The sequence below is a fragment of the Poromitra crassiceps genome (genome assembly GCF_964638095.1).
Source record: "Poromitra crassiceps genome assembly, chromosome: 5".
NCBI lineage: Eukaryota > Metazoa > Chordata > Actinopteri > Beryciformes > Melamphaidae > Poromitra > Poromitra crassiceps.
The window spans coordinates 11,518,432-11,543,208 of NC_139642.1; the positions used below are offsets into that span (position 1 = coordinate 11,518,432).

The 24,777-nt window shown below is 45.6% G+C and overlaps 1 protein-coding gene across 1 annotated transcript; it reads left to right on the forward strand.

The window, feature by feature from the left end:
* Positions 1–245: 245 nt before the first annotated feature.
* Positions 246–17,728, forward strand: LOC310776715 (NLR family CARD domain-containing protein 3-like). Its single transcript, XM_083636871.1, has 6 exons — positions 246–358; positions 1,369–3,136; positions 3,248–3,421; positions 10,389–10,541; positions 10,737–10,786; positions 16,469–17,728. Exons 1-6 carry the CDS (start codon positions 322–324, stop codon positions 16,993–16,995), a joined length of 2,709 nt encoding a protein of 902 aa, XP_083492997.1. The 5' UTR covers positions 246–321; the 3' UTR covers positions 16,996–17,728.
* The last annotated feature ends 7,049 nt before the right edge of the window (positions 17,729–24,777 follow it).

The window sequence follows — 24,777 nt, forward strand, 5'->3', positions numbered from 1 at the left end:
ATCTTTATGGTGTGGAAATTAACAAAAACACGTTTGACTTCACCAACGAGTCTTTCAGTCTATGATGGATCTGATGTTGTGTTCCATGATTTTAGTAAGAACGTTTAATTCATTATGATTCTGTTCCAGCTGCTTGAGGAGAACATCATCACCTTTGTGAAGAAGGAGCTGAGATGGTTCCAGAGGGTTCTGAGTCCAGATGAGCCAGAATGCTCAGAGAGTCAGAGGGAGGATGAGGAGGAGGTGGATGGTGAGGAGGAAGGGCAGAGGAGGAGCAGCAGAGAGGATTTTCTAAACATCACACTGCTCTTCCTGAGGAGCATGAAGCAGGAGGAGCTGGCTGACTCTCTGAACAGCAGTAAGAGGCTTTCAACAGCTTTAACATGATGGAGATGGGACAGGATGGAAAATGAGAGATGGATTTAAATCAACAGGTTCTCATTACCAGTGCGTCAAAATACGTTGATTTGTCACACGCGCCCTTCAATGTCATTATTGTCACATTTGGGTGTGTACGTTCCTCCAGCACAGATACCAGCTCTCCTTGTTTCTTTATCGCCCTCCTCAGCAAAATAACCAGGAAGAGAGCCAAGCCCTGACTCTCTTCCTGGTTATTTGGTCGGGGAGGTCGGCCGCGACCAGCTGCCACTGGACACAGCTACCGGCTACTGTGGCTACCGGCTACTGTGGCTACCAGCGGCCCGGCAACATTTCACGGGAGCCACGGCTCGAATCCAGGGTAAATTTAGGCAAGCACAACAACTTGGTTGGGTTTAGGGAAGTAAAACAACCTTAAGTTTAGGCAACAAAAACAACTTGGTTGGAGTTATGGTTCAGCTCAGGATTTGAAACAGGTCTCTCATGATGAGAAAGTTACAAGTTGGGAACACTACAGGTCTGCCTCTCCAAGCACTTCTCCCTATAGCGTGACTTTGACCTACTTAAGCCTCAGACTGTTATTACATTCAAGACCACTGGGGGTGGTCACGAGGTGACCTCCAGACGGTCCGGTGGTTCTTCTTCTGCATATTACAATGTGAAGGTACTCTTTCTCGTTCACAATAACGACGCCAAGGGGCCGTGACAAATCAGCACATTTTGATGTACTGAGAGTGAGAGCAGGTTGATTTAAATATATACATCTAAATATTTGTCAAACGAGACCAAATCAGTTCAAGATTAACTAATTCTCTGCCATCAGTCTGATGAAGAGCTTGATGCTCGAAATGTCACTTTAATCTTTTGCTGCTAATAAATCAGTGTAAACGGAGCCCTGCAGTGTGCCAGCTGTTTTTATTAATTTTTTGAAGATATACATTTACCAGGAAATGTTCACTCTTTGATGTTATTTGTCATTTGTTCTTTCAGAAACTCTTTCTCCTATCTGCCAACTCAAATGTAATCTGAAGGAGAGGTTTCAGCGTGTGTTTGAAGGGATTGCTAAAGCAGGAAACCCAACTCCTCTGAATCAGATGTACACAGAGCATTACCTCACAGAGGGAGGGAGTGGAGAGGTCAATGATGAACATGAGGTCAGACAGATTGAAGCAGCATCCAGGAAACCAGCGAGACCAGAAACAACAATCAAATGTGAAGACATCTTTAAACCCTTACCTGGAAGAGACAAACCAACCAGAACATTGATGACAAAGGGAGTGGCTGGCATTGGGAAAACAGTCTTAACACAAAAGTTCACTCTGGACTGGGCTGAAGACAAAGCCAACCAGGATATACAGTTCACATTTCCATTCACTTTCCGAGAGCTGAATCTGCTGAAAGGGAAAAAGTACAGCTTGGTGGAACTTCTTCATCGCTTCTTCCCTGAGACCAAAAAAGCAAGAATTTGCAGGTTTGACAAGTACCAGGTTGTGTTCATCTTTGACGGCCTGGATGAGTGTCGACTTCGTCTAGACTTCAAGAACTACGAGATCCTGACTGATGTTACAGAGTCAGCCTCAGTGGACGTGCTGCTGACAAACCTCATCAGGGGGAAACTGCTCCCCAAAGCTTGCCTATGGATGACGACACGACCTGCAGCAGCCAATCAGATCCCTGCTGAGTGCGTTGACATGGTGACAGAGGTGAGAGGGTTCACTGACCCACAGAAGGAAGAGTACTTCAACAAAAGATTCAGAGATGAGAAGCAAGCCAGCAGAATCATCTCCCACATCAAGACTTCACGAAGCCTCCACATCATGTGCCACATCCCAGTCTTCTGCTGGATCTCTGCTAATGTTCTGGAGTCTTTGTTGGAAACCAGTAAGAGAGAAGACCTGCCCAAGACCCTGACTGAGATGTACATCCACTTCCTGGTTGTTCAGTCCAAACTACAGAACGTCAAGTATCATGGGGGAACTGAGGCAGCTCCACACTGGACGACAGAGAGCAGGGAGATGATTCTCTCTCTGGGAAAACTGGCTTTTGAGCAGCTGGAGAAAGGCAACCTGATCTTCTATGAAGCCGACCTGACAGAGTGTGGCATTGATATCACAGCAGCTTCAGTGTACTCCGGAGTGTTCACACAGATCTTTAAAGAGGAGTGTGGGTTGTACCAGGACCAGGTCTTCTGCTTTGTCCATCTGAGCATTCAGGAGTTTCTGGCTGCGCTTTATGTCATGGTCTCATTCATCGACTCTGGCGTCAATCTGCTGTCAGAACCACAATCAACCTCCAGAGACAAATCTCAGGTAATTAACCTCTGCCAGAGTGCTGTGGACAAGGCCTTACAGAGCCCAAATGGACACCTGGACTTGTTCCTCCGCTTCCTCCTGGGTCTTTCACTGCAGACGAATCAGAGACTCCTGCAAGGCCTGCTGACACAGACAGCACGTAGCTCACAGACCAATCAGTACATCAAGGAGAAGATCAGGGACATTCCTTCTGCAGAGAGAAGCATCAATCTGTTCCACTGCCTGAATGAGCTGAATGACCATTCTCTAGTGGAGGAGATCCAACAGTACCTGAGATCAGGAAGTCTCTCCAGAAAGAAACTTTCCCCTGCTCAGTGGTCGGCTCTGGTCTTCATCTTACTGTCATCAGAAAAAGACCTGGAGGTGTTTGACCTGAAGAAATACTCTGCTTCAGAGGAGGCTCTTCTGAGGCTGCTGCCAGTTGTCAAAGCCGCAAATAAATCTGTGTAAGTGCATAGCAAACTGATAGATTCACTATATGATGTGATCTTTAAAACAGGATAGAAAAATAAATATTTTAATGTTATTTTGTGTCTTCATCACTAATTCCTCTTCAGGCTGAGTGGCTGTCAGCTGTCAGAGAGAAGCTGTGAAGCTCTGGCCTCAGTTCTCAGCTCCCAGTCCTCTAGTCTGAAAGAGCTGGACTTGAGTAACAACGACTTGCATGATCCAGGTGTGAAGCTTCTCTCTGCTGGACTGAAGAGTCCACACTGCAGACTGGAAACTCTCAGGTCAGGATAACTGTTCAACAGACACATTAAATTCTGCATTAGGCTATATGCACATTAATGTCAGTGAAAATACGTGAGTGAATGTTATTGACTTTAAAAATCCATACAGTAAGCCTCCAGCTGTTTCAAGTGGTTTCACATAGACAGACAGACAGACAGACAGACAGACAGGCAGGCAGGCAGGCAGACAGGCAGGCAGGCAGGCAGACAGACAGACAGACAGACAGACAGACAGGCAGACAGACAGACAGACAGACAGACAGACAGACAGACAGACAGACAGACAGACAAACACTGCAATCTCTCCATATACAGACATATATATGCACCAGGTATGACTGCTGTAAGTTGTTGGCTCATTTTTGGCAGTTTGTAAGCAAAAAAATAAAATTACCTTAGTTTTAAACTTTTTCCCCATTGTTCTCAGGTGTGACAAGGCCCAAAATGATCACTTTATTATGTAGATACTTAGGCCTCCAGCTCTTTCAAGCGGTTTCACATAGACAGACAGACTGACAAACAGACAGACACACACCACAATCTCTCCATATACAGACAGACATGCTGTTGACGCCATTTTGCATATTTCTCTTATTGATTCATAATTCATGTTGTGTTGAGACATCATGCATTTTCTGTTTATTATGCCAATCATGTTTGCACTGTCTCGTGCTGAGGTTTTGTTGTTTGGTTGATTGTTGCTAGTATTGTGATGAGTATGATGATTTGATGCTGAATAGGAGCGTCACCTATTAGGGGGTGGATGCAACCTGTGCACACTGATTAGAGCAAGCGGACAGGTGCTGCTCACTAGAGTGGAAGGGCAAACAATTTTCAACCGCATTTGTTTATAGCCTACGAGATCCTTATGTTTTAAGTTGGATAACTGTGATGTTTTGCTGTCCAAATAAAAGGACGTATTGTGACATTGAGAACAAGTGAATGCGCGTTGATTTTACGGACCGCTCTAACACATGCACCATATTGCTGCTATTTCTGGCAGTTTGTAAGCAAAAAATAAAATTACTGTTTTAAATTTTTTTTCCATTGTTCTCGGTTGTGACAAGGCGCAAAATGATCACTGTAAGCAGAGTATTGATCACTATAAGTAAACCATTTAAACAGCATGTGTATAGGAATGATTCAGGACCAAGCTTTATGATCAATATAATCAGTTGATCACTATAACCGTGATCACTATAAGTGGATTCCACTGTAGCAGGCCCGGCTCCAGACCCAAGTTACAGAGGGGGCCTGCCACTAGCTTGGGGGGGCCAAGCTACCCAAGGGGGGTCCGGGGGGATTCTCCCCCGGAAGAAGATTTTGTACATTTTAAAGTAAAATTCGTCAACCTGGTGCATTTGAGAGCAAAATGAAGAGGCTAAATCTGTGAAGAACTACACACATCTCTAATGTGTTGTGACTTTACAAATAATTAGGCCTAAACAATTAATATTAAGTGTATTTACACATTGTGCACAAATTGCATTCATTGTGACAAATTTACAATAGTTAATATCCAGCCAGAATCATTGCAAATGGATGTTCAAAGTAACAGTTAGCAATAGCATTCAGTTAATCAATGCCTAATGACAGCCAGATTCCATGTTAAACTTTAAAACAGAAAAACGGAAAAACGTTTAGCAAAAAAAAAAAAAAAAAAAAAAAAAAATTGGAATGGGGGGGCCAGTTTGTTGAATGGGGGGGCCCGGCCCGGTCAGGCCCGCCCCTAGCGCCGGGCCTGCACTGTAGTGAGTTTTCATTGAGAGTTGGGATCTCTCTTTCACAAAACCTGTGCAAAAGCTCACAACACTCAATAATAAACAATCAATAAATGATTATTGCTGGGTGATGTTGCTGAAAATGTTATGGGCAACATACGGCCCGCGGGCCGTATGTGTCAGGATCGGGGTGAGAAGTGTGGATCTAATCGCGGGTAGTTGATGACCACGGGAAACTTGGTAGGTCTGGAGAAGCTGGGGTGCTGTGGGACTTGGTAGCTTGAAAGCTGGGGGGCTATGGAACTTGGTAGCTTGAAAGCTGGGGGCTGCACTGTTCGAGGTTTTGGGAACGGTTGCAGAGATTGACGGATCCAAGTTTAGATTATGAATCACTGGCCAGAGCCTGCCGGAACAGGCCTTTATAGATCCGAGCATGACACCACCTGTGCTATGACATCATACCGTTTGTGACATCATCAGAGACATGACATCACCTGTGCTATGACATCACTAGCGAAAGGCATGAAGACACTTATGAATCATGACATCATCAGTGATCGATGACATCATAGTCGGAATGACGACGTCAAAGTAGGAATGATGACGTCATCCTAACAGTACCCTCCCCTCAACGGACGTCACCTGGCGTCCAATGAGGCCATCAAGGATGGCATCTGGGAGACAAAAAATCCGTAGGTTCTGGTGGAGGTGCTCTTCCGCAGGTGGTTAGGCCCCAAAGGGGGTGTAAGAGAGTGAGGTGCTCTTCAGCAGGTGGTTAGATGCAGGTGGTCAGACCCCAAAGGGGGTGCAGGACAGTGGAGGTGCCCCTCCCTAATACAGGATATCGAAGCCATAGATGGACCGATACGTGGATAGAACTTCCACCGGGTCCGGTGGATCCTCTGGGACCGGCCATCCCCCGGGGCACGATCCAAACATGGGAGGCTGGGGACCATCAAAAGGGTCAAATGCCGCCGTCTCCGAAGGTAGAGCCGCAGGGGGATCTGACACAGCGAGGCCTGCCCTCCCGACCTGTAGTTTGGGCAGGACACCCACCGTCTCCTCCTTTAAACGCCTCTTATTTCTTCTTGCTCTTGACCGAGGGCTGACGACACTACGGGAGCCTCCCAGCATGAGTTGTTGGTCCAGCATGAGTTGTTGGTCAAGGACAGGAATTGGCTGCTGCTGGGGTACGGGTTCAGACTCGGCGAGGGGAAGGTCCACAGGTTGTGCCTCAGGTACAGGTTCAGACTCGGCGAGGGGCAGGTCCACAGGTTGTGCCTCAGGTTGTGCCTCAGGGCCAGCAGACTCGGAGGCCCCCTGCGGGGGGACGGAGCCGATCTGCAGGCAGCGATTGAGCTTCCCAATGAGACGGTCGACAGTCCTCTCCAACTCGTTAACCCTCTTGGAGACACACTGCCACTCCTGGGTCCTGCAGGGAGCGCTACCCAACCGTACAGATCTTTCGGCTGGACACGTAGAGTCTTGACCCACTGAGAGTACCACGGGCCGGCGAGCGGTGGGACCACTTACTGGACGCCGGGAGCAGGAGGAGAGGTAATGCCCGGCTCGGCCACAGTACAGGCAGCTCCGGGTGTCCAAACGGCGCTGCCTCTCCTCAGGTGTGATGCGAACCCTGCCGGTCAGATCACGGTACAGATGGCTGCTGGGACTCGAATGTGGCTGCCCCTGCTCTGGGATGACGCGAACTCCCCCCCAGAATATGCCCTTAGCAGCTGGGGGCGGCCGAGAGGCAGAGCTAAAAGCAACGGCCGCTGTAGACGGGGGAGTAGCAGGTCTGGAAACCTCCGGAACGGCGGTGCGCTCGGAAGCTGGGGCTTCGAGACGATCTAGCCGGCCAATCAAGAGGGCGTGCCGATCAGCGGCGGCGGAAGCCAGAGCCTGGATTGCTTTTTCCTGCTGGGCGTGCCGATCAGTGGCTTCGAAAGCCAGAGCCTGGATTGCTTTTTCCTGGTGGGCAATCAGGCGACTTGACTCAAGTGCGAGGTCTTGCAGAGGCTGCGGGGTGGGACCCTCAGGAGGATTCAGTCCGTCGAGACGATCTAGCCGGCCAATCAAGAGGGCGTGCCGACCAGCGGCTTCGGAAGCCAGAGCCTGGATTGCTTTTTCCTGCTGGGCGTGCCGATCAGTGGCTTCGAGAGCCAGAGCCTGGGTTGCTCTTGCGAGCAGCTCAATTATCATTCGAAAGGCCTCCCTGATTGGCGGAGATGTATCCGCTAGATCCAGTTCTGAGTGATTCATACTGTCAGGATCGGGGTGAGAAGTGTGGATCTAATCGCGGGTAGTTGATGACCACGGGAAACTTGGTAGGTCTGGAGAAGCTGGGGTGCTGTGGGACTTGGTAGCTTGAAAGCTGGGGGGCTATGGAACTTGGTAGCTTGAAAGCTGGGGGCTGCACTGTTCGAGGTTTTGGGAACGGTTGCAGAGATTGACGGATCCAAGTTTAGATTATGAATCACTGGCCAGAGCCTGCCGGAACAGGCCTTTATAGATCCGAGCATGACACCACCTGTGCTATGACATCATACCGTTTGTGACATCATCAGAGACATGACATCACCTGTGCTATGACATCACTAGCGAAAGGCATGAAGACACTTATGAATCATGACATCATCAGTGATCGATGACATCATAGTCGGAATGACGACGTCAAAGTAGGAATGATGACGTCATCCTAACAGTATGCGGCCCGCGGGCGCCCCCTGTGTGGCCCGCGATGGAATTGCAAAAAAAAAAAAAAAAAAAAAAAAATTTTTTTTTTTTTTTTACACTGCACTTGAACGCAACATGCAATATACCCGCTGAATAAGTGTCCAAATGTTCATGTCATTCTGGGCAATACTCAGACTGAAATACTTATAGCATTTCAGTCTGGAATATGGAATATCTTTCAATAATATTTATGACTAAAAGGCTAAAAGTAATCTCATGTGTAAGAAATGACTGTTCTACATTGAAGTAGAAATTTAAATAATTAACTTGTTGGTTTTGGATTTATTTAGCTTCAAGAGTGCATTTTTGTTCTTGTGTGACCCTCAACACAGGCTTTGAGAATCCCGGGCCACTTACTGATACTCATGCTTAAATTAACCCACTCATATTCTGGTTTATTTCAAGAAAAACATTTCGGCTAGTGGAAATTCTAATTGGCTGGTAACTTTAAAATCTAGCAGCCATATTGGCAGGTGGTGAAAAAAGTTAATTTCAAGCCCTGAATGGAGAGCAGGTGATGACATAGGAGTGAGTGAGGAAAAGGATCAAATATTGGTGGTTAAGACTGAATAATGACGTCACAATTGTTAATTTAAAATTAGTTATTCCTCTAAACCTGGCTTCAAATGCCCCAAATTTTTCACGCTGGCGCCGTTCAGCCCTCAGCAAAATCTGGTAGCGAGGAAATCTTTTTGTGGCCCTCTCTATCATCAAAGTTGCCCATCCATTACGGCATGACAATATTTGTTCGGCCCCCGGCAACAATCTGGGTTTCTCATGTGGCCCCCCATGAAAAATAGTTGCCCACCCCCTTTTACATACACTTATACTATAAGTGTATGTAAAATCACCATTCTGTCAAATGTTTTAAAGGGTTAATGTTTATCCTGAATATAAGTTTAAATATATCAGTAAACTTTTATTTAAAACACGTCTTTATTGCTAGAATAAAAGTAAAAACACTAGATGTTCCTCAGTAGAGCTCAGAATTCCACCAACTCTCTGAATTTGGAGGTTGTACTGGTCAGCTTCCAGGTGTGAATGTGTGTGTGAGTGTGTGTGTGTGTGTGTGTGTGTGTGTGTGTGTGTGTGTGTGTGTGTGTGTGTGTGTGTGTGTGTGTGTGTGAATGTGAACAGGGCGCACCTTTTGGAGTTCACGAGATTCAAAGTGGTCAAAGTGGTCTTCTATGATTGTAGCGAACCTGAATACAACAAGACCAAATAGTTCTAGCGGGAGTGGGTGTGTGGTGCCTCGGGCCAAAAAGGAGTTAGGTCAATCAGCGCTCGATTGCTCTTCCTCCTTCCTCCTCTTCCTCCTTGAGGACCCGGATGGCGCACACTGTTGACATTTTTGAACACAAGATTCTGAAAATTTTGAATTGAATTTTGAAATAGGAATGTGGAAACTGAATAATTTCAAAGCAAATAAATTCAGTTTAAAATTATGCTATTCAGATTCAGTTTTTCAACTCACATAAAAAAATAAACAATTCAAAATAAAATACAGCAATTCAATTTCAAAATGAAAAAATTCGAATTCAAATAGAGCAATTCAAATTCAAATAGAGCAATTCAATTTCAAAATGAAAAAATTCGAATTCAAATAGAGCAATTCAATTTCAAAATGAAAAATTTCTAATTCAAAAAGAGCAATTCAAATTCAAAATTCAAAATTTCGAATTCAAGTTGAGCAATTCGAATTCAATTTGAGGTGGCACATAAATCAGCCCATACTCGTCCTTCTAAATATGACCTTAATGCACAAACGCAGCAGAAACCAGCAGCACAGCAATGAGTGGACTGAAGTGCAGAGACAGAAACTCAGCAAGAGGTCCGGGTCATGAACAGTACAGTAGAGCCATCTAGTGGTGAACCGGGGCTATAGCAAGTAAACAGGGGAGAGCGAGCAACATTCAAAAAGCATCAAATAACGGAAATGTCAAGATGAAAATTGTTCAGTCACAAGTCACAACTATCTGTTGGAGTGTGTGTGTGTGTGTGTGTGTGTGTGTGTGTGTGTGTGTGTGTGTGTGTGTGTGTGTGTCACAACTATCTGTTGGAGTGTGTGTGTGTGTGTGTCACCACTATTTGTTGGCGTATTGCGTGTGTGCGTGTGTGTCTCACAACTATCTGTTGGAGTGTGTGTGTGTGTGTGTGTGTGTGTGTCTCACAACTATTTGTTGGAGTGTGTGTGTGTGTGTGTGTGTGTGTGTGTGTGTGTGTGTGTGTGTGTGTGTGTGCGCACGTGCGTGTGTGTGTGTGTGTGTGTGTGTGTGCGTGTGTGTGTGTGTGTGTGTATTGGAAAGCAACGCCCCTGTTTTCAGTAACTGAATCAAAGTAAAACTACAGTGGAGGAAGTGATGAAATGTTGACGTCAATCGTCATGACAGCAAAGACGAGGAAAACAATATAAACTATAAATGCAACTGTGTGTGTGTGTGTGTGTGTGTGTGTGTGTGTGTGTGTGTGTGTGTGTGTGTGTGTGTGTGTGTGTGTGTGCGTGCGTGCAGGCTGTCAGGCTGTCTGCTCACAGAGGAAGGCTGTGCTTCTCTGGCCTCAGCTCTGAGCTCCAACCCCTCCCATCTGAGAGAGCTGGACCTGAGCTACAATCATCCAGGAGCCTCAGAAGAGAATCTGCTTTCTGCTGGACAGTGGAGACTCAGGTATGGAGAGGCAACGTCTGCTAGAAGGCTGAGAGTCACACACATTTTCTCTGTCACACTGCGAAGCTCATGCAGGAATACAGTTCAATGGAGGATATGAGAGGAAATCCTTCATAATGAAGGTTATTAATAAATGTCCATGTTGTTTCCATCATCAAAGAGAATCAGCTGATCTGACTTTGTTTATTCCTCCAGTGTGGACCATGGTGGAGTGCAGTGGCTGAAACCAGGAGGTCTGAGGAAATGTAAGTGTGTATTTAGTTTGATTCATGAAAACAAAGCAACACATTCAACTACTGAGATAGAAAGTCCATCTATGGCACAGTCTGTGACGTCCATTCATTCTGATCCTACTGTGAATCAGGGTGATGATGGCTGACATCATGCCTTTAATCAACATATTTGAAAAGGAGGTGAAATGAGTGAGGCAAAGTGTGCTGTGGTCTGACCAGTCCATCTCAGATGAGCTCGTGCACGTTTCTGGATGTGGTTGATATATGGCTTCACTTTGCATGGTAGAGTCTTAACTTACATTAAGATGCAGCGAGGAACTGTGTTAACTGACTGCTTTTCCCAAGTGTTCCAGAGACCATGTGGGAATATCCATGACAGAATGATGTTGGTTTTTAATGCAGTGTCGCCTGAGGGATCAAAGGCCACGGGCATTCAATGTTGGTTTCAGCCTTGCCCCTTACGTGCAGAGATTTCTCCAGATTCTGACCTGACCTCCTACTTCCTGCTTCAGCACTGTACCAGAGATTTTCATCTGCCATTTATTTTCCCATAGACATTTCGTAAAATGCTTATAAAAATAGTTTGACTTTGTCAAACCAAACGGTTCAGATATATTTACAAACAGGAGAGACCACATAACATTTCACTTGGACCAAAACGTAAAAATAAAATGCGGATTTAAAGAAAATATTTTTTCTGTGTAGTTTTTTAAAGTTCTGGTCAGAGTTAAATGTTCTATGGTCTCTCCCGATTCTAAATGTAGCTGAACCGTTTGGTTTGATGAAGTTAAACTATTTTTAAAAGCATTTTACGAAATGTCTATGGGAAAATAAATGGTGGATAAAAATCTCTGGTACAGCGCTGAAGCAGGAAGTAGGCTGTCACTTTGCCTCTCTAGTAACCTGTTTACCTGTGGAATGTTCCAAACAGGTGTTTTTGAGCATTCCTCGACTTTCCCAGTCTTTTGTTGCCTCTGTTCCAACTTTTGTGAAAGGTGTTGCTGGCATCAAATTCAGAATATGAACATTGTATGATGTGAAACACAATATTGAGCCAGGCTGGACTGGAAGTTGATCAGGTAAAACATTCAATATATTTCTACTGTATTCAATTGAATATAGGTGGAAAATGATTTGCAAATTATCACATTCTGTTTTTATTTAAGTTCTACACAGCGTCCCAACTTTTTCTGAATTGAGGTTGTAATTTCAAATACATTTGTCATTCTGAAATGTCCCATTGTTTGTGTTCAAGGATTTTTTTTGTCTAAATGTGAACACAAATAAAGGTAATTAAAATGTGTCTCAAGGGTGTGGAGTGTGACTTTAAGAATAAAATACACTAGTTTTCTACAGGGGAGTGGTGCTGGCCCAAACAACAGTACAAGTTAAAAAACAAAGGGATTTATTACTAATTATTAATTAATACACAGGACAAGATGTTACTATCCCTTGTGCCAAAATCCGAGGAAAAACACATTTAGAAGCCCAATCCAGAATAAAACAAGCTAACAGGCTAACAAACTAATAAACAAGACACAAATCACCAGTTACCTACCCTAGCCAACAGCAGTATGAAGCATGTCATTGGGGTTTTCAAGTGGGCACCTTCCTTCACCGACGTTTCGTTAAGTTAGGCCCACGACACCTCAAGAAGGCTTAACGGTGTAATCCAGCGTCCTGGAAACACCCCCCTCCATGCTACCACCGCACAACTGCATATTACCTCACTATCTAAGCCTAGCTATCCAGGTCGGTTCGGTATGACATTCCTGACTACACCACCACTGTCAATGATTCAGCCCTGTTGATGCGGACCGTCAATCATGACCAACAACAAACAATCCCTAACTACACCACCACTGTCAATGATTCAGCCCTGTTGATGCGGACCGTTAATCATGACCAACAACAAACAATCAATCTGACCTTAGCGAGCTCCCCAGCTAGCATGTTTCCTCCTTATCCACAGCCATTCACTTGCTCGTTCTGCTGCCCGAGACATGTTGCTAACCGCAAGTTTCAGGCTCCGTCCCCGAATGCCCAACTCAGTTAGTAAGGCAATAACGGACTTTGCCACAAAACCACGGCAGCCCACCTCTACAGGCCGCACTCGAGCCCTCCAACCTCGCTGCTCTGCCTCTGCTGCCATTTCAGCATACCTAGCTTTCTTGCGCTCATAAGCCTCCTCAACTCGATCTTCCCACGGGACTGTGAGTTCGATAAAATAAACTCTCTTCTCTACCTCAGACCACAGTAACAAGTCCGGACGTAGCCGGGTACTAACTATATATGCTGGGATAACTAGCTGTTCATTCAAGTCAACCCTCATTTCCCAGGCTCCACCTACACTTAGCTGCCCTAACTTGTGCCTGACCTTAATTGGTCTAATCTTTTCTCCCTCACGTACACATTTGATCTGTCTAGTCTCTTTGCTAGCAACTAGAGAATTTACTTCTAGCCGCTTTTCCTCAACTGCAGCTGCCAAACATTTCAACACCTGGTTGTGACGCCAGGTGTATCGCCCCTGGGAGAGACTGACCTTACACCCTGACAGTATATGCCTCAGTGTACATACACTAGAACACAACGGGCAGGCACCATCCTCGCACAACCACTGATTTAAGTTCTGGGGAGATGGCAGCACATCATAAGTAGCCCCTAGAATAAATCTAATTCTGCTGGCCTCCATGCTCCACAACTATTAAAATACAAGTTAAAAACGTGCCTAATTAAAAGAGTCCACCGTCCATAAGAGTTTAATGTCCAGTGTCCACTGCAGCCAAGAGTAGTGACTGTTTTGTCTCCAACAGCAGGCTGTCTTGCTGCCTCCTGGCGCCTCCAAGTGGCAAAGAAGTGCATTACAGAACAGACTTTAATGTCTTGCTTTCTCAGTGTATGGAGTTCATATAACCAGCTAAATGTAACACTGATTTAGGGAGGAGCCAAATTAAATTCATTATATAAATGCATTGCAACCTAAATCAAACCAGCAGGATTGCAAATAAAGCAAAAAGCCAAATGAAAGAATCAACAGTCATTAAAGTCGAGCTGAACCCAATAATGACTTTTCTTTTCTTTTAGTTCAAATACCTGGGTATGCAGTGCACCTATTTAATAATGTATGCAAAACATATCACAACAATCTAATTTCTTTCGTTTTTCACACTTTTTCACAGATTTCATTGATAACATTAATTTACAGTTTGCTGACATCACCTAGTACTATCAAATTTCTACCCCATTTCAACCAATCATATCACGACATGCAGCTGTCAATCAAATCTTCATTTCTGGATAATTTTCTCTTCCAAATGATGTAGAAAATGGTGCCTAGTGCCTGTCATCTGGCATAATTCCTATCCCATAAACTAACTACTAACTTGACCAATTGTTAGAAACATGAACAACAAACAAAAACTATAATCTCTAAGAATGCAAAGAAATGTAACTGGCTCGTTAAAACGCGCATTCCAGGGATATCGTATTTACAGAAATAGCGTTAAAAGGCGCGCGCTTGAGACCGTTTGAGAGCGTGGTTGTCAGGGGTCTGCCCTCGGAGATTCCAGGCGGGCGGGCAGCACCCATTCATTGGATTGTCCGCTCCCTCCGCACGAAGCAGCTGGCTGCCTGGTACTCCGCGGATCCCACTCGCGTAGCACGACAACACGCTGAATCCCACTCGATTTGGGGGTGGAACACGCCATGATTGGCCAAAGCCCAATCCAGTCCCCAGAATTGTCAAATAAAATCATCGACATGATACTATGACCCGCCTCTCAACCTGTCATCTTAGACAAACTATGTTTTCAGTCTGAAACGGACTCATTATGCACGTGACGAACAGGTTCAGTTCCATGGGGCTCTTCCCTTCAGCTCCAGTCTGTTGTCCTGATGCCAGGTTTTAGAGTTAGCCTCTTCCCTTCAGCTCCAGTCTGTTGTCCTGATGCCAGGTTTTGGAGTTAGCCTCTTCTCTTCAGCTCCAGTCTGTTGTCCTGATGCCAGGTTTTGGAGTTAGCCTCTTCCCTTCAGCTCCAGTCTGTTGTCCTGATGCCAGGTTTTGGAGTTAGCCTCTTCTCTTCAGCTCCAGTCTGTTGTCCTGATGCCAGGTTTTGGAGTTAGCCTCTTCTCTTCAGCTCCAGTCTGTTGTCCTGATGCCAGGTTTTGGAGTTAGCCTCTTCCCTTCAGCTCCAGTCTGTTGTCCTGATGCCAGGTTTTAGAGTTAGCCTCTTCCCTTCAGCTCCAGTCTGTTGTCCTGATGCCAGGTTTTGGAGTTAGCCTCTTCTCTTCAGCTCCAGTCTGTTGTCCTGATGCCAGGTTTTGGAGTTAGCCTCTTCCCTTCAGCTCCAGTCTGTTGTTCTGATGCCAGGTTTTGGAGTTAGCCTCTTCCCTTCAGCTCCAGTCTGTTGTTCTGATGCCAGGTTTTGGAGTTAGCCTCTTCTCTTCAGCTCCAGTCTGTTGTCCTGATGCCAGATTTTGGAGTTAGCCTCTTCTCTTCAGCTCCAGTCTGTTGTCCTGATGCCAGGTTTTAGAGTTAGCCTCTTCTCTTCAGCTCCAGTCTGTTGTCCTGATGCCAGGTTTTGGAGTTAGCTGTACTGTGGCTCGTTATGTGGACCTGTATCACCTCCTCATGGAGCCACACACACACACTGATGAATCAACATGAATCTAGACTTCACTGAAGGAGGTGAAGCCACTCCTCCACTCTCCCACCATGTCTCTTTTTCTCTCTCTCTCTCCTTCTCCCCCCACTCTTTGTTTCCCTCTCTCTCTCTTTCTCTCTCTCCCTCGTTCTTTCCCGCTCTCTTTGTTTCCCTCTCTGCCTTCCTCTCTTTTTCTCTCCCTCTCTCCCCCCCTCTCTCTCTCTCTCTCTCTCTCTCTCTTTCTCCCCTCACTCTTTGTTTCCCTCTCTCTTATTCTCTCTGTCTCTCTCTCTCTCCCTCTATTTCTTTCTCTATCTACCTCTTTCTCTCCCTCTCTTTCCCTCCCCCCTCTCTCTCTTTCTCTCCGTCCCTCTCTCTCTCCCTCCTCTCTCTCTCTCTCTCTCCCTCCTCTCTCTCTCTCTCTCTCTCTCTCTCTCTCAGTCAGCTCGTGTGAGTCTGCAGATGGCAGTAAGCTCCTCCCACGCTGGCGTCTTTCCTCTGTCGTGGCTCGTGCGCGTGTGGCTGCAGCTCCGTTGTCTCGTGTCGCGTGCGGCGTCTCTCTCGGCTCCCTGCGCACCTGCTGTGCATCTCCTAATCAGCTGTGAGCCCCGCGCGCGCTGTGTGTGTGTGTGTGTGTGTGTGTGTGTGTGTGTGTGTGTGTGTGTGTGTGTGTGTGTGTGTGTGTGTGTGTGTGTGTGTGTGTGTGTGTGTGTGTGTGTGTGTGTGTGTGTGTCCCATGCTGGCTCAATATTGTGTTTCACATCAAACAATGTTCATCTGTTGTGTTTCTCTGTGTCTCATTGTCTTTAGTTTTTAAATGGAACCTGTCAGAGTTTCCTGCAGCACAACACTTTATTTGGTCTGTTTTTAAGCTTTTGACAAAAGGTTTATTTATGTGAACATGAATGTGGTAAAAACCTACAATCAACCATTTCTTAAAATCACTTGTAAAATATCTTCATAACCACTAAGAATGATCGTTATTGTGAAACACAGCCCAGGTGTTTTAGATGAGAAGCTGCTGCTGTATTGAGTCTTGTTGTCTCATCAGATGCCTGTGAACTCACACTGGATCCAAACACAGCAGGCAGACGCCTCCTCCTGTCTGAAGACAACAGAAAGGTGACGATGGTGGAAGAGAAGCAGCCATATCCTGATCACCCAGAGAGATTTACCTACTGGTCTCAGCTGCTGTGTAGAGATGGTCTCACTGGTTGCTGTTATTGGGAGGTGAAGAGGGAAGGAAGGGTTTATATAGGAGTGACTTACAGAGGAATCAGCAGGAGAGGAGGGGGTGATGACAGCAGGCTTGGACATAATGAAAAGTCCTGGAGTCTGTACTTCTCTGATGATCATTACACTGCCTGGCACAATAACAGCTACACAGACATACCTCTACCCTCCTCTCGCTCTAACAGAGTCGCAGTGTATCTTGACTGGCCTGCTGGCTCTCTGTCCTTCTACACAGTTTCCTCTGACACACTGACTCACCTCCACACCTTCTACTCAACCTTCACTGAAAAACTCTACCCTGGGTTCTGTCTGTATGAGTACGGTCACTCAGTGTCTCTGTGTTAGATAGAGGAGTGAGAGAGAAACTGTCAGATAGAGGAGGGAGAGAGAAACTGTCAGATAGAGGAGAGAGAGAGAAACTGTCAGATAGAGGAGGAAGAGAGAAACTGTCAGATAGAGGAGAGAGAAACTGTCAGATAGAGGAGAGAGAGATAAACTGTCAGATAGAGGAGGGATAGAGAAACTGTCAGATAGAGGAGAGAGAAACTGTCAGATAGAGGAGAGAGAGAGAAACTGTCAGATAGAGGAGAGAGAGAGAAACTGTCAGATAGAGGAGAGAGAAACTGTCAGATAGAGAAGAGAGAGAGAAACTGTCAGATAGAGGAGGGATAGAGAAACTGTCAGATAGAGGAGAGAGAAACTGTCAGATAGAGGAGAGAGAAACTGTCAGATAGAGGAGAGAGAGAGAAACTGTCAGATAGAGGAGAGAGAGAGAAACTGTCAGATAGAGCAGTGGTTCCCAACCTTTTTTGTGCCGTGTACCCCTTGAGCTGTTTTGCCATGCCAAGTGTACCCCCTGACAGCGTGTTGATGATTCTCCCAAATTTGTTCCATTAATCTCATTCAACTTTTACTATCCAACACAACTGATTATTAACACTTTGAGTGCCACGGCCCTTGGGCAAAAGGTTGCTTGCTGTGCCATATAGGCCGCAATGCATTTTAAAACAGTCATATAATTTCTTTAATAATTACTATGTAAACACTGAACACGCACAAATAACGATGAGACTCTCTTCTATCACCTGCAAAAAAAAGTTTATTGATTCCATTTTCCGTTCTTTAGTTATGAGCCGGAGAAGATAGCTTGATTGAACGAAAAACAGACCTTTTTTTTCTACGAGCTGAGATAATGAGCCTTTTGTGAAATTAAACATTTCAAGCACATCACTGACTCTGAAGCTAATTTTCTGATGTAGTCACACCTCAAAAATAATTTCCTTCAATAAAACAGTGAAGGCCAGGGAATTTTGTTTGGCAGAATAATATTTTTTAGCTGTAACCAGCAGCACTGGCCGCTGCGTGCGCTGCTGGTTACAGCTTCCTCCTGTGTCAAATGCCATGTAACCGACCCTTCCTCCTGTAATCCTGTCCTGCTGTCTGGGTCTGTCTGGGTGAAGTGTTGTATGGTGCTCTGCTGCTCTGCGTGCCCCCCCCCCCCCCCCCCCCAACTGCACACGCCTCCTCCTGGGTGTGTCTGGTGGCTCTCTACTGAGTTTGCTCTGCACAGTGAAGGGTCCGCGACATCCAGCATTTTTACAGCGTTCCGCGTGTTTGTCACGGGCTCCTATGCTTCCAGTTGAGAATAATAAGGCAGTTTATGTGATTGTGCTGTCGCAGCGTACACGGAGGTGCTCAGTTGTGACAGCGGATGCTGCTGCTGCGGGCACAGCTGGCGTTGTGCTCGTTGTGCTTCATGCACGTCGATGCATACGGACGGATGCGATGCGATTTCCTCCTTTTCCCCAGCGACTTCTTCTGTGTGTTTGGCTCCTTTTTCTCTGATCAGGAGAGTGCTGTCGCCACCTAATGGGTTTGTAAAATAGGTTATCGACCTCCAATAGCTACAATATCGTTAGAGGCGACGTAAGAAGCTTAGATCGACACCCCCCCCCCCCCCCCGTCAAAAAAACAATTTGGAGTTACTGACGCCATTTGGCGTCGCTGGCAGCCTACGGTAAATTTCTAATGACGCCATATGGCGTCGCTGGCACTCAATGTGTTAAATTAAAACAATATAAAATTAAAATCGTTTTGAATGACTCCCCTTTAATACAAATAGCTATACACTTATTGAGAATGAACAAAATATTATATATAGCCTATATAGAGATAGATATATTCAGACTCACACAGTAACAGTTTCAACTATTTTTATTTAGTCACTTGGCACCTTTAAAAAGACACCTGAGCTAGTTTGTCTTTCATAAGCTTTGACGGGGACAGCTGTTACCAGGCAAAATATCACACATAAGATAAGTAGATCCAAAAAGCAAAAGTTCAAATCAGTGCACATCACACCAAAATAGCACACAAACATAGCACACATATTAGATCCAAAAGGCAAAAGTCCAGTGCACATTTCCCAGTTCAGGATATTCCCTTTCAACCTCACAGCAAAACACTGCCAAGAATGAAGACAACTGAATATTAAACTAAAATCATTTGAATGACAAAACTCTTATGATTCAGTTATTTGGCAGCTTTAACTCATTCAGGACCAATGACGTCTTTGACGTGTTATCAGGAATAGCCCAGAGGGCCAATGACGTGTTTGACGTGTTTTTGTTTTTATTCGTGCAGCGCATAGTTAAAACACTTCCCCAGCCTGTCACATGGTATCAGGTCCCTAGCATCTAAGACAACACGTGAACAAACACATACCGCAGCTGTTGTTTTGAAATTGAGCAAGAGGAAAAGCAGAAAACGGGTAACGCTTCCTTGTGCAGACAGGAGAAACGCCATTGAAACGCGCCTCGGCGCGCTGCACGAGCTGGAGTCGCCTTCCTCTGTGCCAGCCGGGAGAAAACGGGAGAAAGTAATCAAGAGATGTGTTTGATCATCGGAGGAATGAGGAAATGATCGATCAGTTTGCGAGGGCGGTGAGGACGTGTTGAATAGCCGAGGGGAAAACGGGAACGATCAGATAGCAGGGAGGATATGACAGGGAGACATGGACGAGGACTGGTGGACCAGAACAAAACAAAATAAACACACAAGGCAGAAGCGGCAGTCACAGCAGCCCGCTGTCCTTTCTCAAGAGCTATTCAGTTGGTTCATGAAATCGCTGGGCTGCGTGCCCTCCAGTGTTGCTCCTGGCCAATCCCAGCGCCACAGGGCGTGGTTATTGCTTATCCTATGTGGGGTTAGAAATCTAAAAGGGGGATCGTGTGTGTGTGTGTGTGTGTGTGTGTGTGTGTGTGTGTGTGTGTGTGTCTGTCTGTCTGTCTGTCTGTCTGTCGGTGTGTCTGTCTGTCTGTCTGTCTGTCTGTCTGCACACTCACTCACACCGAGTAAACTGTATTGTTGAATGTAAAAAAAAAAGCACTTCATGTGTATATATATATATATATATATATTTTTTTTTTTTTGTCATTTGTGTCCTAACGAATAATATTTACATGTCTGATGTCAATACAGTTCAAAATAAAAGAATTGAGAGTGAGTTCTGCCTGAGATTGTGCCCTTTTACAAAAATTGCCTTTTCTCCTGTTTATTTTCTCAGGGAGACCTATTGGGGGAAAACAGGGTGTATATAAATGGCTATAAGTAGAGTACAGAACATGCTAAAAGCTCACTTTTTTTTTCCTGGTGAACCCAGAGACGTACATCTTCATTTTGAGGTATTGCAAATCACTCTGGTGCTAATAGATAATTTACTGTGGGTCTTGAAAGATGACCAACAATTATGAAAATCTTTGGCCTGTGCTAAATATTGGCAGTCCTAAACTGGCCCTGAATGAGTTAATGAGACACCTGAGCTTGTTTGTCTTTCATAAGCTTTGATAGTTCTGGGGGCAGCGTGGCAACAGCTGTTACCAGACTGTTCTCCACATTCAGTCTGTTCCTCTGCTTGTTTTTGATGTGGGTCAGAGCTGAGAAGGTCACCTCACACATATAAGTAGATCCAAAAGGCAAAAGTTCATTCAGTGCACATTTCCCCAGCTCAGGATATTCCTTTTCAACATCACACCAAAACTCTGTCAATGACTTTTCAGCATGTGCCATCTTCAGCCCACGATCAGAGGACATGTCCACCAGATCTTCCTGCAATCTTGCAGGGAGGCTGCTGCTGCTTTCACTCACAGTGAAAGGGTTCCTCACCGAAACCCGGATCAGCCGGGCGTTTGAGCCACTTACGCATATTGATAGCTATTTGACCTGCAGCCAGCGTGAACGACTTCTTTTGTTTTTCACAGAGTAGAGGTGTCACAGTCAACACCTTCCGGGGAGCCGCCGGGGCAACATGGGGGGGTAACATGTAGCATTAATTTTTTTTTTTTTTTTTTTTTTTGTTGTTACCTGAAAACTTTTCGCGGACCCCCTGCAATGTGCTCGCGTACCCCTAGGGGTCCTACCCCCGGTTGGGAAACACTGAGATAGAGGAGAGAGAGAGAAACTGTCAGATAGAGGAGGGAGAGAGACACTGTCAGATAGAGGAGAGACAGATAAACTGTCAGATAGAGGAGAGAGAGAGAAACTGTCAGATAGAGGAGGGAGAGAGAAACTGTCAGATAGAGGAGTGAGAGAGAAACTGTCAGATAGAGGAGAGAGAGAGAAACTGTCAGATAGAGGAGGGAGAGAGAAACTGTCAGATAGAGGAGAGAGAGAGAAACTGTCAGATAGAGGAGAGAGAGAGAAACTGTCAGATAGAGGAGAGAGAGAAACTGTCAGATAGAGGAGAGAGAGAGAAACTGTCAGATAGAGGAGAGAGAGAGAAACTGTCAGATAGAGGAGGGAGAGAGAAACTGTCAGATAGAGGAGGGAGAGAGAAACTGTCAGATAGAGGAGGGAGAGAGAAACTGTCAGATAGAGGAGGGAGAGAGAAACTGTCAGATAGAGGAGAGAGAGAGAAACTGTCAGATAGAGGAGAGAGAGAGAAACTGTCAGATAGAGGAGAGAGAGAGAAACTGTTAGATAGAGGAGAGAGAGAGAAACTGTCAGATAGAGGAGGGAGAGAGAAACTGTCAGATAGAGGAGAGAGAGAGAAACTGTCAGATAGAGGAGGGAGAGAGAAACTGTCAGATAGAGGAGGGAGAGAGAAACTGTCAGATAGAGGAGAGAAACTGTCAGATAGAGGAGGGAGAGAGAAACTGTCAGATAGAGGAGAGAGAGAAACTGTCAGATAGAGGAGAGAGAGAGAAACTGTCAGATAGAGGAGGGAGAGAGAAACTGTCAGATAGAGGAGAGAGAGAGAAACTGTCAGATAGAGGAGGGAGAGAGAAACTGTCAGATAGAGGAGAGAGAGAGAAACTGTCAGATATAGGAGAGAGAGAGAAACTGTCAGATAGAGGAGAGAGAGAGAAACTGTCAGATAGAGGAGAGAGAGAGAAACTGACAGATAGAGGAGGGGGAGAGAAACTGTCAGATAGAGGAGGGAGAGAGAAACTGTCAGATAGAGGAGGGAGGGAGAAACTGTCAGATAGAGGAGAGAGAGAGAAACTGTCAGATAGAGGAGAGAGAGAGAAACTGTCAGATAGAGGAGGGAGAGAGAAACTGTCAGATAGAGGAGAGAGAGAGAAACTGTCAGATAGAGGAGAGAGAGAGAAACTGTCAGATAGAGGAGGGAGAGAGAAACTGTCAGATAGAGGAGAGAGAGAGAAACTGTCAGATAGAGGAGGGAGAGAGAAACTGTTAGATAGAGGAGAGAGAGAGAAACTGTCAGATAGAGGAGGGAGAGAGAAACTGTCAGATAGAGGAGAGAGAGAAACTGTCAGATAGAGGAGGGAGAGAGAAACTGTCAGATAGAGGAGGGAGAGATAAACTGTCAGATAGAGGAGAGAGAGAAACTGTCAGATAGAGGAGAGAGAGAAACTGTCAGATAGAGGAGGGAGAGAGAAACTGTCAGATAGAGGAGAGAGAGAGAAACTGTTAGATAGAGGAGAGAGAGAGAAACTGTCAGATAGAGGAGGGAGAGAGAAACTGTCAGATAGAGGAGAGAGAGAAACTGTCAGATAGAGGAGGGAGAGAGAAACTGTCAGATAGAGGAGGGAGAGAGAAACTGTCAGATAGAGGAGAGAGAGAAACTGTCAGATAGAGGAGAGAGAGAAACTGTCAGATAGAGGAGGGAGAGAGAAACTGTCAGATAGAGGAGAGAGAGAGAAACTGTCAGATAGAGGAGGGAGAGAGAAACTGTCAGATAGAGGAGAGAGAGAAACTGTCAGATAGAGGAGGGAGAGAGAAACTGTCAGATAGAGGAGGGAGAGAGAGAAACTGTCAGATAGAGGAGAGAGAGAAACTGTTAGATAGAGGAGAGAGAGAGAAACTGTCAGATAGAGGAGGGAGATAGAAACTGTCAGATAGAGGAGAGAGAGAGACACTGTCAGATAGAGGAGGGAGAGAAACTGTCAGATAGAGGAGGGAGAGAGAAACTGTCAGATAGAGGAGGGAGAGAGAAACTGTCAGATAGAGGAGAGAGAGAGACACTGTCAGATAGAGGAGGGAGAGAGAAACTGTCAGATAGAGGAGAGAGAGAGACTGTCAGATAGAGGAGGGAGAGAGAAACTGTCAGATAGAGGAGGGAGAGAGAAACTGTCAGATAGAGGAGGGAGAGAGAAACTGTCAGATAGAGGAGGGAGAGAGAAACTGTCAGATAGAGGAGGGAGAGAGACACTGTCAGATAGAGGAGAGAGAGAGACACTGTCAGATAGAGGAGGGAGAGAGAAACTGTCAGATAGAGGAGGGAGAGAGAAACTGTCAGATAGAGGAGGGAGAGAGACACTGTCAGATAGAGGAGGGGGAGAGAAACTGTCAGATAGAGGAGAGAGAGAGAAACTGTCAGATAGAGGAGAGAGAGAGAAACTGTCAGATAGAGGAGAGAGAGAGACACTGTCAGATAGAGGAGGGAGAGAGAAACTGTCAGATAGAGGAGAGAGAGAGAAACTGTCAGATAGAGGAGAGAGAGAAACTGTCAGATAGAGGAGAGAGAGAGAAACTGTCAGATAGAGGAGAGAGAGAGAAACTGTCAGATAGAGGAGAGAGAGAGAAACTGTCAGATAGAGGAGGGAGAGAGAAACTGTCAGATAGAGGAGGGAGAGAGAAACTGTCAGATAGAGGAGTGAGAGAGAAACTGTCAGATAGAGGAGAGAGAGAGAAACTGTCAGATAGAGGAGAGAGAGAGAAACTGTCAGATAGAGGAGAGAGAGAGAAACTGTCAGATAGAGGAGTGAGAGAGAAACTGTCAGATAGAGGAGGGAGAGAGAAACTGTCAGATAGAGGGGTGAGAGAGAAACTGTCAGATAGAGGAGAGAGAGAGAAACTGTCAGATAGAGGAGGGAGAGAGAAACTGTCAGATAGAGGAGGGAGAGAGAAACACTCAGACCAAACACAGCTGCTGAGATGATGCTTCACTCTGTACAGGATCACACACACACACACACACACACACACACACACACACACACACACACACACACACGACAGTTATGACAAGTCAAGACATAGAAAAGCTTGTCCATAGGTTTAGATCACATGACAGGAAGCAGCTAGAAGTGAAAAGCTGCCTCTAGAATTCTGACACAAACTAATCTGAACACAAAGCCTCAATTCTCAGCTCCCTGCAGTGACTCCAGTTACACTTTGTCTCCATCACTTCACTCTTAACTCAACATATAATTAAGCAATATAGCACGAGAGCAAGTGTGTTGTGGTGAATATATCCCGCTGATAAGCTGTTATCCCACTCGGCCTGCGGCCTCGTGGGATAACAGCTTATCAGCGGGATATATTCCACAACACACGCTGGTCGAGTGCTATATTGCTTTTATAAAACGGTTTCCAAGTATAATAATATAATAATAATAATACTATAAGTCCGACTGGCATGGTATTCTCATAGAGTCAGTTGAAACACTACTGTAAGGCGGGACCTCTAGCAAGAAGATAGACGTGCGGGTGATTTGATTGGATCGTTCTGGAGACTGAAGTCGACATTGGCCAATCCTGGCGCTTGCTGAGAGCTTTTTGCAAAGTCCGACACCAGAGCCGTATGCCGACACCAAGTAACGTTACGTCTTATTTAGAAATGCGGGGTTAAGAGTGAGGGTGCGTGAGAGAGGGGTTAAGACA